General features: G+C 38.2%; 1 protein-coding gene across 1 annotated transcript in view; it reads right to left on the bottom strand.

Moving 5' to 3' along the window:
• Nucleotides 1-14,128, bottom strand: part of SPTLC3 (serine palmitoyltransferase long chain base subunit 3) — a 125,348-nt gene that overhangs the window by 71,419 nt on the left and 39,801 nt on the right. The window contains 2 exon segments of the mRNA XM_034641610.1: nucleotides 5,307-5,455; nucleotides 6,088-6,242. Of these exon segments, the coding sequence (XP_034497501.1) occupies nucleotides 5,307-5,455; nucleotides 6,088-6,242 (304 nt within the window).

Here is a 14,128-nt window from a genome sequence, read left to right as displayed (position 1 = left end):
TACTTTTTATTGCATTCTGGAATCTCCTATTTTTATTCTATTAAAATTTGTATTAGGAACAGATAATGAATTTTATAAATGCTTTAGTGTCACCTATCAAGATAATGATATGTTTTCTTCTAGGATTTTTCAATGTTATGAATTGTCCTATTATTGAGCTAACTCAATAGTCACTGAAATGAACTACTCCATCATGATACCTTGTTACTGAATACACTGTTGGATTCGACAAACTGCTTGTTTGTCAGCTTTTGTTCAGCAGTTGCCAGCTCTGATTGCCGCTCATCAAAATCACCTCTAGTGACTTTATTAAACACAGATGCCTCAGCCCAATAGAAATTGTTCTTCTCTTATTCATAACCGTCTGTTTCTATTTCTAGTAATTCAATACTTTTGCTTTCCTTTTACTCCTTACTTCATGGGTAGGTTAGTTTGCTAGCTTCAATCTTTCTTCTTTAGTAAAGTAAGACTATATATTTTCCTCCAAGTACACAACTAGCTGGACCCTATGGTGTTCTTATAGCTGTTAGTTTCTACATATATTGTAAATGTAATTTCATTTCCTTTTTGATTCAAGAGTCTCTTAGGAAAGGGCTTTAAAACATCCCAGAGATTTTTTAAAAAGGAATTATTTCTAATTTTATTATTTACTTTTAGACTTATTTCACTGTGATCCAAGAATGTGACCTATGTAGATTCCACTTTTTGGAATCTAATGAAGTTTTCTTTGTGGCACAATATATAGTAATTTTTTGTGAAAATTCACTAAATATTTAAAAGATGAAGTGTACCGGTAATATGCTTTAAGGCTCATAATTCAATATATAAATATTAAATGAAACTCAATAATTACATTGTTAGTGTCCTTTATGTTTTATGTCTTCCTTTCCTACTTTCCTTCTTCCCTCCTTCCTTCCCTCCCTCCTTCCTTCCTCCCTACCCTCCCTCTTTCCTTCCTTCTCTCCTTTCTTCCCTCCTTCCTTCCCGCCCTCTCCTTCCTTCTCTCCCTCCCTCCTTCCCTCCTGCCCTCTCTCCTTCCCTCCTGCCCTCTCTTCTTTTTTCTTTTCTTCCCTCCCTCCCTTTCTCCCTTCCTCTTTCCCTCCCTCCCTTCCTTCTTTCCTTCTTTCAAGGACTGGGAGGTACTTTGTGGTCTCCTATCACTATTTTATTTGTCTTGCTTTTGTTTCTAATCAGCCTGTGGAATGTTAAATTGGCCCAAATGATTTTCAAAGCCTCTCATAATTCATTATCCTAATTTCCAGGTGTACAGAAAAATAAACAGGCAACTATGTCCTCACTGTGTTACTTGATGCATAGAGATAATATAGGAGTTGAATCTGTCTTCATTATGGGCTCTCCACATAATTTTTATAAGGCGAGTCTCTTCTTATGCTTAATAACAACTAATAACTTTAAGCTAATCTTCTGCTTTCCTTTTGTTTGCATTTGCACCACACATTTAGTTTGTTTGTTTATTTTTTAAAGTTTCAGTTTTTTCTTTACTCTTTGGCTGAATATGAAAGAAGAACAAGCAATTATACATTTACGTTGCCTCAGGGGCTGCTGCATTACACTTTTCATTGTCAAACCAACATATTCAGACAAACACCTTCCACACACAGAACAATTAAATAGTTCTTTCAGATAAAGAAATTCAAAGATCCAATGTGGAAATATCTTGCATAATGGAGATATTACTGATTATTGTTTGATGTTAAGACTCAGACATCATGAACGATTCTCAATCCTGGTGCTGAAAATCTAAAACTCCATGGAATTTTAGAATCTGTAAACAGGTATTCAAGCGACTTTCCAGCTAAAAGTCTGGAAGCAAGTCACCTTAAAAAGAGGATGTTGGGCCGCAGTCTCTTCGACTTTGACAAGCTGTTCAGTCTAGAGTTCACTAGTTCCCAACATAATATCACACACAATACTCAAGAATCTCTAATCTTTCATGGCACATTAAGAAAGTCATTGGGAAAAACTAGGCTGTAATTACCAAAGATATGACATATGGCACGCAGTTTGAAGGAGACAGCCCAGATCAAGAAGAATTCTAATAAAAATGCCCCCATGAATATAGGAGATAAGAATTAAAAATGTATCAGGCATTTTAAATGCTTGATTATGACTCCAAATTGCCATTTCACTCTGCCTCATATTCAGGATATCAAAAAAATGCACCATCCCCCCCATCAGCCTATGGAAAGTTAAACTGACCAGAAGACAGACAGTCAAAGCCTCCCTTAATTCTGTATGCCAGTATTTTTTAGTTGTACATGGAGATAAACAGCAGCACATCATTCCACGTGTTAAAAACAGCATTTGCAATTCTGTAGGTATGTGTCTGGAAAGGTGTCCTCCCTTACAGCTCAGCTGGATTTTAGGCTCAGTCCTAGCATTTGCAGATGCAGACTGGACACACAACTTTACTCTTGGGCTCTTTGTTTGTTGAGCTTTTTACTGAATTGACCTCCCCCTTGGGCACTGAGTGCATCTTTTGTAGTGGTTTGTAGCAGGGAGGTGGGAACCAGGAGTCTGGCTGGGATCTATCTTTCTATTTTTCATCCTTAGGAATAACTTAAATTTACTTGTATTTGTTTGTGATTATAGCACATAGTTGAGTTTGGGTTTTTGGCAATATCTCAGTCCTTTTCTTTCAGTGGGCAAATATGTTCTTCTCACATATTTTTGGCCAAGATACTGTGTGTGGTCTTCTATCCTTTTACTGTGTTTTAAATACTCCCTCTTGATTTCTTTTTTGTTTAATTTCCTATTTTGTAATATGATTTTTGTGTGTTTTTCCCTCCAGAACATTGGAAACTATTTTTAAAAGCTCTGGGAAAGTACTCAAGTGATTAAATGTTCCTAAACTTTTACTTTGGACTCCTCAAGAAGCATTTTCGGTTGCTAAATTGGCTTCCATATTCCCAAATTTTCATTGACAATCCACTGGCACTGTTACACATTTTCTTAAGACTAGATAGCTTATGCTTTCTAAAAGTTATTGAAATAAGTGGCATTCAAAATTATGCTACTAATTCTTTCATGCTAGGCTAAGGTTACTGCTTATATNTAAGCTTCCATATTCCCATATTTTCATTGACAATCCACTGGCACTGTTACACATTTTCTTAAGACTAGATAGCTTATGCTTTCTAAACGTTATTGAAATAAGTGGCATTCAAAATTATGCTACTAATTCTTTCATGCTAGGCTAAGGTTACTGCTTATATTGCAGAATACTTTCAAATGTGCCCCTTTTACGTCTTTATTTTCTGACTGCTCATATCCATCCTTGTTATCAGTTCTTCTATTTGCTTAAAATTAGTGTGGGTGGCTTCTATTTTGCTTCCTCACTGTTTCCTTGAAAACTGTTAAAATCTTCCTAGAGCTTGAGTCAGAGACTAAGTGAAACAGGTAAACATTAGAAGTCTAGCCATTCAGAAGGCTGAGTAAGTGCAGAAAGAACTCAGGCTGCAGGCAGTCCAAACTATGATCTTCATCTCTGCCTGGCTTCTCTGGTTCATTGAGTCTGCAGAATCAGGAACTCCTGTTCCATATCTGGCTTCACTAGGAAGGAAACTATTGCCTGTGTCAGGTTTAGCTTCTGCAGGCTGTGACTGAGGAATGTTCTGTCTCAATGGGTCGGGCATCATCATCCTCAGGAAATGTGTTTTCTGTCTCGTGCATTAATGATCCTGGTGATGTCACCAGCACCAGAGGAAATATCCCCAAAGCTTACTGACTCCATGTCTTTTATAACTGGGGGGTAGTCTTCCAGTCTCTGCCCCATCCCAAAAGGCATATCATGGGTGACCCAATTCTGCTAAGTGAAGTATTAGCTTCCTTCCGCTTATATCTGCAGCCTTCCTGCCTCAAAATGAAGATAAGTAAGATGGCTTTCTTAAGAAATCTGGGCCACCACTTCTAAACTTTGGAGCTTTAGCTAAATGTTAACTGAATGTATGGATTAAGAAAGTTACTTTGTTCAACTTGAATTGTTCTTTGTTGCATGGGTTTGTAATGCTCTTCTGTCAAATGGATATCTAAGAGGGGCATGTGGCTCATTTTTCATTAATGGTAAATCCCTTTTTAGTAGATTTATCTTGGGTTCTTAGACTGGCCTGAAACTGACATGGTAACTATACATATATCATTCTGGATGGGAATCTGCTATCATAGAAGAAGCAAGGAGACTGGGAGTTAGTATGATTAATAACCCACTGGGGGGATATCACTTAGTTACTATGATCCTGTTTCCTCTCTAGAAGATGAAATAACATCGCCTGTGCTGCCTCCTTGAGCAGAGGACTTTTGTGAGGAACAAATGAGATGATATATAAGAAAACACTGTGTCAGGAATAGCAAGACACTCTATAGGAGGAAGCTTGCAACACTCTTTCTCTCTGAGGTGGGGAGGATCAGAAGATTTCACATAGATTTCACTCTTTTGAATAAGGGAAAAATGTTTCAGCTAAAAGAGAAACAAATAGGCAGTCTGTTCCACCATGCCCATTCATTCATCATTCACTCATTCATTCAACATGACAGACAACAAGGCCAATTCAATCCCTCCCTTCATGAAGCTTATGTTTTAGTAGCAGCAATGGGCAATATCCAAATACAAAAGCAAGATCAGTGACGGACATCTTTAAGAAAGAGCAAAATCTAAATGAAGGTGTTCAATGGATATACAATTTCAGTCATACAAGATGAGTAAGTTCTAGAGATCTGCAGTAGAACATTGTGTCTAGAATTAATGCTGCATTGTGCACTTTAAAAATTTGTTGAAAGGGTAGGTCTCATGTTAAGTGTTCTTACCACAAAAAGCAGGGATCCAAAGAAACTTTCTGAGGTGATGGACATGTTTATTACCTTGATGGCGGTGATGGTTTCAGAGTGTGTTTATATGTCTAAGCCCATCAAATTGTATACTTTAAGTAAGTACAGTTTTTAAAAACATCAATTATACTTCACGAAAGCTGTTTCAAAAAAAGAAAAGTGGGAGGAAGACTCTAGAAAAGGACCAGATGGAAGAGGCACAATAGTTACTATTTTAAATAATGTGGTCTAAGGAAAGATCCATTTTTATTTTCTGGAGAATTAAAACCTGTAACTAATAAACTGCCTGGCAAGAGCAAGATGTTTGAAATTTCCGAAAAGGCCTTCAGATACCTTTCTCATTTTGCGATTTATAACAGCCTTTTGAGGTACACAGTCTAGATACAATCTAGGTTTGAGAAGTTGCCACAAGGAATCTGAGGCCCAACTGGACAAAATTTCAAAATGGTGAACATACATACCCATTTCATGTCTGGTGCTGGCCACACCTAAGCCATACTCCTCTAAAACATCCTTCACTGTCCTCATAGATTCGTCGTAACTGGAAGCCAGGCCAAGGAAGTTATACGAGCCCATGTTGATGACATCTTTGATGATTCTTCCAGTGAACCTGCAGAGAGAAGACCACAAAGGGCTTTCTCATTTAACATCAGCCTTGTGCCCCATAAAAGACTCTTATAAGGAGATTTTGGCTCTGGCTCCAATCATATATTTTCTTTTTCCTCTCTGATGTGCATTGCTGTCAACACAAAATGGTCTGCCCTTGGAGGACAGTAACCCCAAAATGAAGCTGGGCAAAGCATTGGAAAAAGGTATCCCAAGCCATGGAGTATTACTTAGTCCTGGTTTTCCTTGGGCGCTCGCTTCTGTGACACCTGTGCTCTTGTTTAAATTCCAGCAAAAACTTTCTAGGTAAGAAAGAGCCATGGTCATCACTGTCTTCCTTCAGCAAGAAGCAAGGGGCTATAATTTGTCCATAAGGCTGAAAAGGCTCTTCCTGGCTTGCTCTGTGTATCCTGCACCTTCTGACACAGGCTTTATTTTAATCTAACACTGCCACCCTTGGAAACTGAATTACCATGACTTCCTCCACTGGAATTATGAGGGCTTGCAAAAGGCTCAGTGATGGAAGACCAGCAACTTCCGTGGTTTGGTGTTCATCAGCTCTGTAATTTGGTGCCCACGCTAAAATTTCCCAGGAAGGATTTCTTTCAACCAAGCCCCTCCAGAAGGCTGCCTCACCTAAATGTCCAGTTGTAGTCATCCGACACCCTCTCCATCACATCAAACCGAGACCCCGGGGCACTGCAGATGGGCCGGTTCCAGCTGTCTCGGATTCTCATGTACAGGTTCCGCGTGTAAAAATTCTCAAAGTTTTGATAAAGCGGCACAAAATCCTGTTACAACAGAGGCAGCAGTTTACCTTTGGTCTCCTGTTTTTTGTGTTTTAGTTGCAAATGAAGGCTGGAAGAGCCATGTAAATAGTCCACCTGCAAACAGTTTTGGAGCAAGGGCCTATAAGTAAGGAGACAGGTGGGTCCACAAAGAACTCTGTGAGGACTCTGTCCCTAAAGAACTTACATTTTAGTGGAAGGAAGTAAAAAATGTGGCACGGAAAGGTAGCAAATATGATAGTGCAACATAAGGTAAGTCCCAAAATGATCGGGGACACAATGAACCCTGCAGGATTCCATCTGAAAAGTAACAATAGATGTTTTTGTCAAAGGAGTTTAGCTGGAGAAAAGTGGTTGGATGATAATTTGGTCTTAACTTTTTCTGAACATGACTATCCCCACTTATGTTTTCAGAAATGTGGATGAACTTGATCTTGGACCTGTCGGCAAAACTCTTGGCAGTTGGCTGGCTGTCATATAGCCGAGGGCCTAGAAACTGAGTTGATGAGCATGTGGAGGCACCTGGCTTCTCCCACAGTTGAAGTAACAGCACTGTTTTGCTATATAGAAGGTAAGCCATGCTTGAGGGGTTTACAATCCAGCTGAGGCTCAAAGCAAAGCATATCTAACCTTTGGTCATCTAACTCCTAATAGCATAAGGCAGAAAATACAAAACCTTGGTCTAAGCCATGTGCTTTGGGCATTTGCAAGATTAGAATGAGAGGGAGAGTCACATCCTTCTGGAGGACTCAAGGTAGCTTTATATAGGAGGGGTCTCGAAACTGGGCACTGAGGGTGGAACGAGATTGCTTTGGGCAGGGATGCTTAGAGAGGGCACGCAGGATGAATGGGTCTGTTCTGGAAGTGTAGGGTGTTTTGAGGAGAATGAGTAAAAATAAAACACATGGCAGATCTTGTCACTGCTCAGATCTATAATGGCTCCCACCTCACTTAGAATCAAAGCCAAGGTCTTGAGTGATCTACTCCCTGTTACCTTCCTGATCCCATCCACTACTATTCCCCGTGGTGTGTTAAGGTGGCAATATCCAGCTGGGAACAGAAAATGGGAACTTTAAGTGTCTGGATGAAGAACTCACACATTATCCTGGAGTCAATGGGGAACCACTGAATAACTGGGAGGGAGTTTTCTTATTCTCCCATCCTTTTTGAGTTCATGGCTCTCCTTCCCATTATGGAATAGTGCTGATTTCCTGAGGGAACAAGGAGGACCAGGGCTCAGGCTTTGTGGAAGACCTTCTTGTGCTATGGGTTTGGCTTACTCATCTCTTGAGCTGATCCATTCCAGAGGATAGAATATAGAATCTGCAGGCTTGGATGGCTGGTGGTTGCATCCAAGCCACAGTCTGTTTTGCCACATCGTTAGGCTTTCAGTGGCAATGACATCATTTCTGGGGAGGGAGTTGTGATTATCTAGAAGAACAATGTTTATAACCACAACCCCAGCACATACTGGGGACTATCTATTGCATGCAAATTTGGAGGCTGAAAAGGGCAACTTTACTGGTTACCTCTGTAAGTTGAAAATTTCATACCAAATGCATTTGTCCTCTGAGAGTCAAGTATCCGGAGAGAAGTTATGTGAAGATTTAAAGCAACAAAGTTATGATAATTATACCTGTTTATGTTCTAACAGGGAAATGGACATATTTTTGAGAGAAAAGGGGATTGTATAATTTCAGGAACATCTTTTCCAAATGATTTCTTCTTTTTTTTTTCAAACTGTTTACTGACTTACGGATTACTCCATATCCCCAAATATTATTTGTGTCCTTCTATTTCTAAGTTTTTATTCCTTAATTGAAATGACATCATATAAATTCATACCATCAAGAGAAAAAAGAGAAGTAGGTCTGTAAGTACTATTTCTGGACTCTGAATGGAATTACAGTTTTAGATTTTTTTTGAGAAATCTTACTCAAAATAAGGTTAACAGTTGGTTTGGGAAAACACTTGGCTTTAGGTAGGAAAAACAAAATATTATGTCTATAATATTTAAAAAATTAATTTCTCTCTTTTTTTAAGATTTTATTTGAGAGAGAGTGAGAATGAGAGAGAGAGAGCACAAGCAGGCGGAGTGGCAGAGGGAGAGGAAGAAGCAGGTTCCTCACTGAGCAGGGAGCCTGATGTGGGGCTTGATCCCAGGACCTTGGGATCATGACTTGAGCTGAAGGCAGATGCTTAACCTACTGAACCACCCAGGCACCCCAAAAACAAAATTAATTTCAACATAGAACCACAAGATGCACAGGATACCAGGGCAGAGGGACATAGAAGTTGTAGAGTTCAAGCACCCATTTGACATGTGAGGAAATCAGACCCAGCAAGATGAGTGACTTGAACTCTGGTCAGCCTCTGGCTTCATTCACTTTCCCAGCAGTCACTTAAGAGTGACTTCAGGCTGGCACCTTCCCCACTTCTGCAAGCTTCCCTCCAAAACCCCAGTTATAACAAAAACCATGACCCACAATACGGAAAGCTAAGGCCAACAGTTTGCCAGACCATGGAGGAATGTCCACTCATCTTAAGGAACTTGGCATTTACTTGAGGAAACAACCTAGGGCATTCCATCATTGAGTCTCATAAAGATATGCTATCATGGCCTCTTGAGGGAAGGTGAGAAAATACTTCATCATGCCCAAACTTTCTGGCTCCTGGCTCAGAGATCCAGATTTTCTGCCTATGAGGAAATGGGCAGCCAGCTTTTTATTGAGACAGATGCTTTGAGGGCAAGATACAGGGATTCTAACCTATTCTGTGGGATCAGAGAAGACTTTCTAGTAGGGAATGATCCTCATATTCAATAGAATTTTTTAGTAATTAAGTACCTGAAACTTCTCTGCCAAAGGGATAGACCAGTTTTTTTAACCATGCAGAGCCATTTCTTTGTGAGTGGTGTGAGTGCTAACCCAGGTCTGAAACACAAGCTCAGCAGTCTGTGTCCCTGAGAGGGAGCTACTTAGAATTCAAGGTCTGGTTTGAGTAAGAATTGTCTTCTTTTGAGGCATTGTCCTGCTCTTCCTCTGCACCTGTGAGGCTTCCTGCCTCTGCATGGGTGTATTTTCACCCCACCCCATTCCTTTGAGCACCGGGGAGGTTTCTTCAGGAGCAGTCAACACCTTCCAAAGGTCAATGACCTCTAATCTCAGGTAAACCTCCCACAGCATTTTCGCTATACCAGAAAATGAAACTGGACTAGATATTGCAAAAACAGGAGCATTGCAAGAGGACATACCTTTATCCATCTGTAGATGTAACTTGTCTCTTGGCCTACTCACAATCTTTATTTTTCTTCCTGACACAAATGGCTAGATGTGAGAGTGAAACTTGGGGCATAAGGACACAATTGTTTTGGGTGGTGGGCTGTAGGAGCGTTGAGCAAAATCTAAAAATGCAGCCACAAAAATGTCTTTGTTTCTACTGCAATACGACAATCTTTCTTTATCCACCTTTAAGCTTGTAGGATGCTTTATAATTTTCCAAGTGTTATACATATTTCTACCCAATGTTTACAGATGAATTAGTGGAAAGTCAGAAAATTTGGGTGGACAAATTGGGAATTACAGTTCTAAAACTAGTGCTCTTTCCAATAACCATGCTACATGGCTAGGTGTTTATAAGGAAGTGAAGAGAACATATCCATGGCCCATTGTGAAAAATAGTGCCAAATTTGGAAGCATGCTCCTTCTTATTTGATTTAACTACCTGCTCATTCAATAGAAAACAGAATCAAGAATTTGTAGAGAGAGAAAAAAATCATTATCAAACACCAGTGGTTACTTTTGCCCACATTAACACTTTGTTTTCACCTACATTTCTGTTCTCACCTAATATTTCATTTTATGTCATTATTTCCTTTCGGGAAATAATAATGAAATTCATGTTCATGTTCTCTTCATTGTTGGAAAGGACAATGTACCATAAACAGTTCTTTTAAGTATGAGAAGTACAAAGTCAAGATGGCTAAATTTATTTCTATTAAGAAATTAGAGAGAGATGTGAATAAAAATGGTAGACTCAGTGTTTGTAAGTATTCTACCACTCATCTAAAAGTCCTCTGAAGTGACAAAAGATGTTTAAGAAACAAAATAAATTTACAAATGCCTAGAAAGACAATCGAGAGTATCATTACTGAATCAGAAATATTGAAGCATCACAAAACTCAGATAAGATCTAATCAACGGAGAAGTAAAACCATAGGAAAGCATAGTTTTAAAAACACTTGCTGAGAAGATTGGTGTGGACATAAATTAACTGTAGGGGAGTTTAAAGCTAAGAGTCAATAACCATAAGAAGTTGATAGTCAGGATGATTAAGTGGGAAGCTAGATGTCTTTGTCCTCTTTTTATTGGGTTAATAAGTAAGAAGCAGTTGTGTTGTCCATAGGACAAATCCCCTTGCTAGGCACCAGGTACGGAATGGAAGAGCCATGCCCCAGTGTAGAGAGATGGGGAATCCACACTGCAAGAACACAAGCTACTGGTCCTGCAAACTCCTTCCATTTCCCTTCTTAAATCACCCAAGATAGGTGAATATGTAGAATAAGGATTCCTAAATTTAAAAAGAAATGAACATAAAACAGTATCAGTACTATTTAAGGAAAAGTAGCATAAGAGGTACCAAATACAACAAGCAGAAGAACTAACATCTAGTGAAAAGACTTAATAGAGTAAACAGAAAAATAATTTAAAACATATTTGTCTTTTGAGACAAACAACAGAATAATGCATCCTTTTAAAAGATCAACAACTCAAAAGGATAATGGACAGCTGAAAAACAATTTATAAGCTAGAATAGAAAATTGACTAAGTTCTCAAGGACATGATGAGAAAGGATAGAGAAAAAAAATATAAAGGAAGTCAAGAGATACATAAGACAGATTCAGAAGATTCAATGTCTCTCTCATGGGAGTTGCAATATTGGGGAAAAAAAGGAGGATAAGAAGGAGAAGTGTAAGAGGAGGAAAAGAAGGTAAAAAAGACAGAGGAGGAGGGAGGGGGGGAATTCCAGAAAGGAGGAAAGACTTGAATCCTAAGATGTAAATGATCTACTGGGTACTGGTTAAATTTCATGTCTCCAGGGATAAAGGGGAAAGCCTCAAGTGTTTTCAGGGAAGAAAGAAAGGCAGTTTACATACAGAGGAATAAGAAATGGATTGCTTCAGACTTTTGTAGGTGATAATGGTAAAAAAGATTATGAAGGAAAATGATTTTGAACTTAGAATCCTATACTCAGCTGAACAAGCAATCAAATGAGAAAGCCACATAAAAACATTCCAATATATGTAAGGAGTCATGAGTTTAACTCCCACGGACCTTTTCTGTAATAATTGAGCATATACCTCAACAAAACAAACAACGAAATAACTAAAGAGGAAGATGAGACGCCAGGTAAAGTAGTGAGTGAAGAAACTGATGGACTATGGCTTAACCCAGGTATATGAGGTATAAAGAAACAGAACCTAAAAATTAATAAACAAATGATACCCTGGAAAATGGGTAGGTGGGAGAAAGAAATATTAAATTCTTCTCCTGATCTGGAGAAGATTCTCATCACTAACTGTATCTAAATTCCATATATATGTGTTAAATATTAAAAGAAAACCATTAAAATAATAGCAGGGAGAAATACGATATATAACTTCCTAACAGTGACAAGGAGAATCAAATGTATCAAAGGTATGAAAGGAAAAGTATTTAAAATTAAAAAAAACAAAACAGAAAATGTAAATGTTAAATATAAAGATGGCAGGAATAAGTTTAAACACATGAGTAATTAAAGTATTAGGTTTAACCATAAGGAGTTGCCAATGTTTGTTTTTGACCTACAAAAACAGCAATTTCATATGGTTCAAGAAAGTAATTGTTCATAGTTTATATTATTTTATTAAAACACAGCTTTCACATTTGATTTAAAATAAATCTATATGCTGCTTGTAAGAGGGCTACATTTTCTGAAAGTGATGAAGACTGAAATAAAGAGATGACTGTTGAAGAAAAAGCAGATGTATAAATATTCGTATCAGACATGACAAAGTGCAAGGTTAAGTAGGATAAAAGGAACAAATCCACCAAGAACCGTAAGAGTCATTTCTCACGTATCTGACAGTTACATTGAAATACATAAGAAAAAGAAAAACTAACAAATCCATAATCACAGTGGAAGACATTAACATACGTTTCCAGAAACGGTAAGTTTGCGAAGACAAAAGCATAAGTAAGTCTAGAAGATCCAAATTACATAGTTAGCAAGTTTGTTCTAATACACTTAAAAAGACAGTGTTCAGTTTTTCATGGCATGCATGGAAAATTACAAGAAATTCCAGTACAACTATCTGAGAAGCTGTGGCAACTAAGGAGAGATATTCATGAAGGTGGTAGCATTTGGAATTAAAGTATTAAAATACCAATAGCTGTCCTATATGCCATCAATAACTAATTAGAATATGGGATATAGAAAAAAGATAATATTCAAATAGAGCCACCATCAAAAATTTGTACCCAAATAATGATCATAAGAGAAAATTTAAGACCTTAGAATAAAGAAAACTATAAAATTTTATTAAAGGACATGAGAAATACCTAAATAAATGGAGAGACATATCATGTTTCTAAATGAGAAGACTAAATATTATTAAATGTCAAATTTTCCAAAGTTAACCTATACCTATAGCTTTAATAGTATATTACCAATTAAAATGGCAATAGTTTCTTAAAAAAAATTCAATGTCTGACAAGCTAATTCTAAAGTATACACAGAGAAAAAATCTAAGAATTTCCTAAAAACTTACAAATTTACCTTAAAAATAGGCAAATTGATCAATAATTCAAATCAGTGGGTAAAAAATTCAATTAATGATATTGAGACAATTTAAAACTCTCTTTTAAAAAAGAAAGTCCTGGGGTGCCTGGGTAGCACAGTCGTTAGGCGTCTGCCTTCAGCTCAGGGCATGATCCCGGAATCCCGGGATCGAGTCCCACATCGGGCTCCTCGGCTGGGAGCCTGCTTCTTCCTCTCCCACTCCCCCTGCCTGTGTTCCCTCTCTCGCTGGCTGTCTCTCTCTGTCAAATAAATAAATAAATAATCTTAAAAAAATAATAAAATAAAAAAGAAAGTCCTCCTCACATGAAAAGACACTCAACATTACTCATCTTCAGGGAACTACAAATCAAAACCACAATAAGATACCACGTCACACCTGTCAGAATGGTTAAAATTAATGAGTCAGGAAACAACAGACGTTGGTGAGGATGTGGAGAAAGGGGAACCCTCTTACACTGTTGATGGGAATGCAAACTGGGGCGGCCACTCTGGCAAACAGTATGGAAGTTCCTCAGAAAGTTAAAAATAGAACTACCCTATGACCCAGCAATTGCACTCCTAGGTATTTACCCAAAAGATAGAAAAATACTGATTTGAAGGGGCACATGCACCCTGATGTTTATAACAGCATTATCAACAATAGCCAAATCATGTAAAGAGCCCAAATGTCCATTGACTGATGAATGGATAAAGAAGATGTGGTGTACATGCACATGCACACACACACACACACACACACACACACACACACACAGGAATATTACTCAGTCATCAAAAAGAAGGAAATCTTGCCATTTGCAATGACATGGATGGAGCTAGAGTGTATTATGCTAAGCAAAATAAGTCAGTCAGAGTAAGACAAATACCATCCAATTCACTCATATGTGGAATTTAAGAAACAAAATGGATGAACATAGGGGAAGGGAAAAAAAAGAGAGGAAGGCAAACTACAAGAGACTCTCAACTAGAGAACAAACTGAGGGTTGCTGGAGGGGAGGTGGGCAAGGGAGGGGCAAAGTGGGTGATGGGTATAAGGAGGGCAATTGTGT

This window comes from Ailuropoda melanoleuca, chromosome 13 (assembly GCF_002007445.2).
Source record: "Ailuropoda melanoleuca isolate Jingjing chromosome 13, ASM200744v2, whole genome shotgun sequence".
NCBI classification, from domain to species: domain Eukaryota; kingdom Metazoa; phylum Chordata; class Mammalia; order Carnivora; family Ursidae; genus Ailuropoda; species Ailuropoda melanoleuca.
Note: the sequence above shows the minus strand (reverse complement) of the source record. Positions and strands in the feature narration are given on the sequence as shown.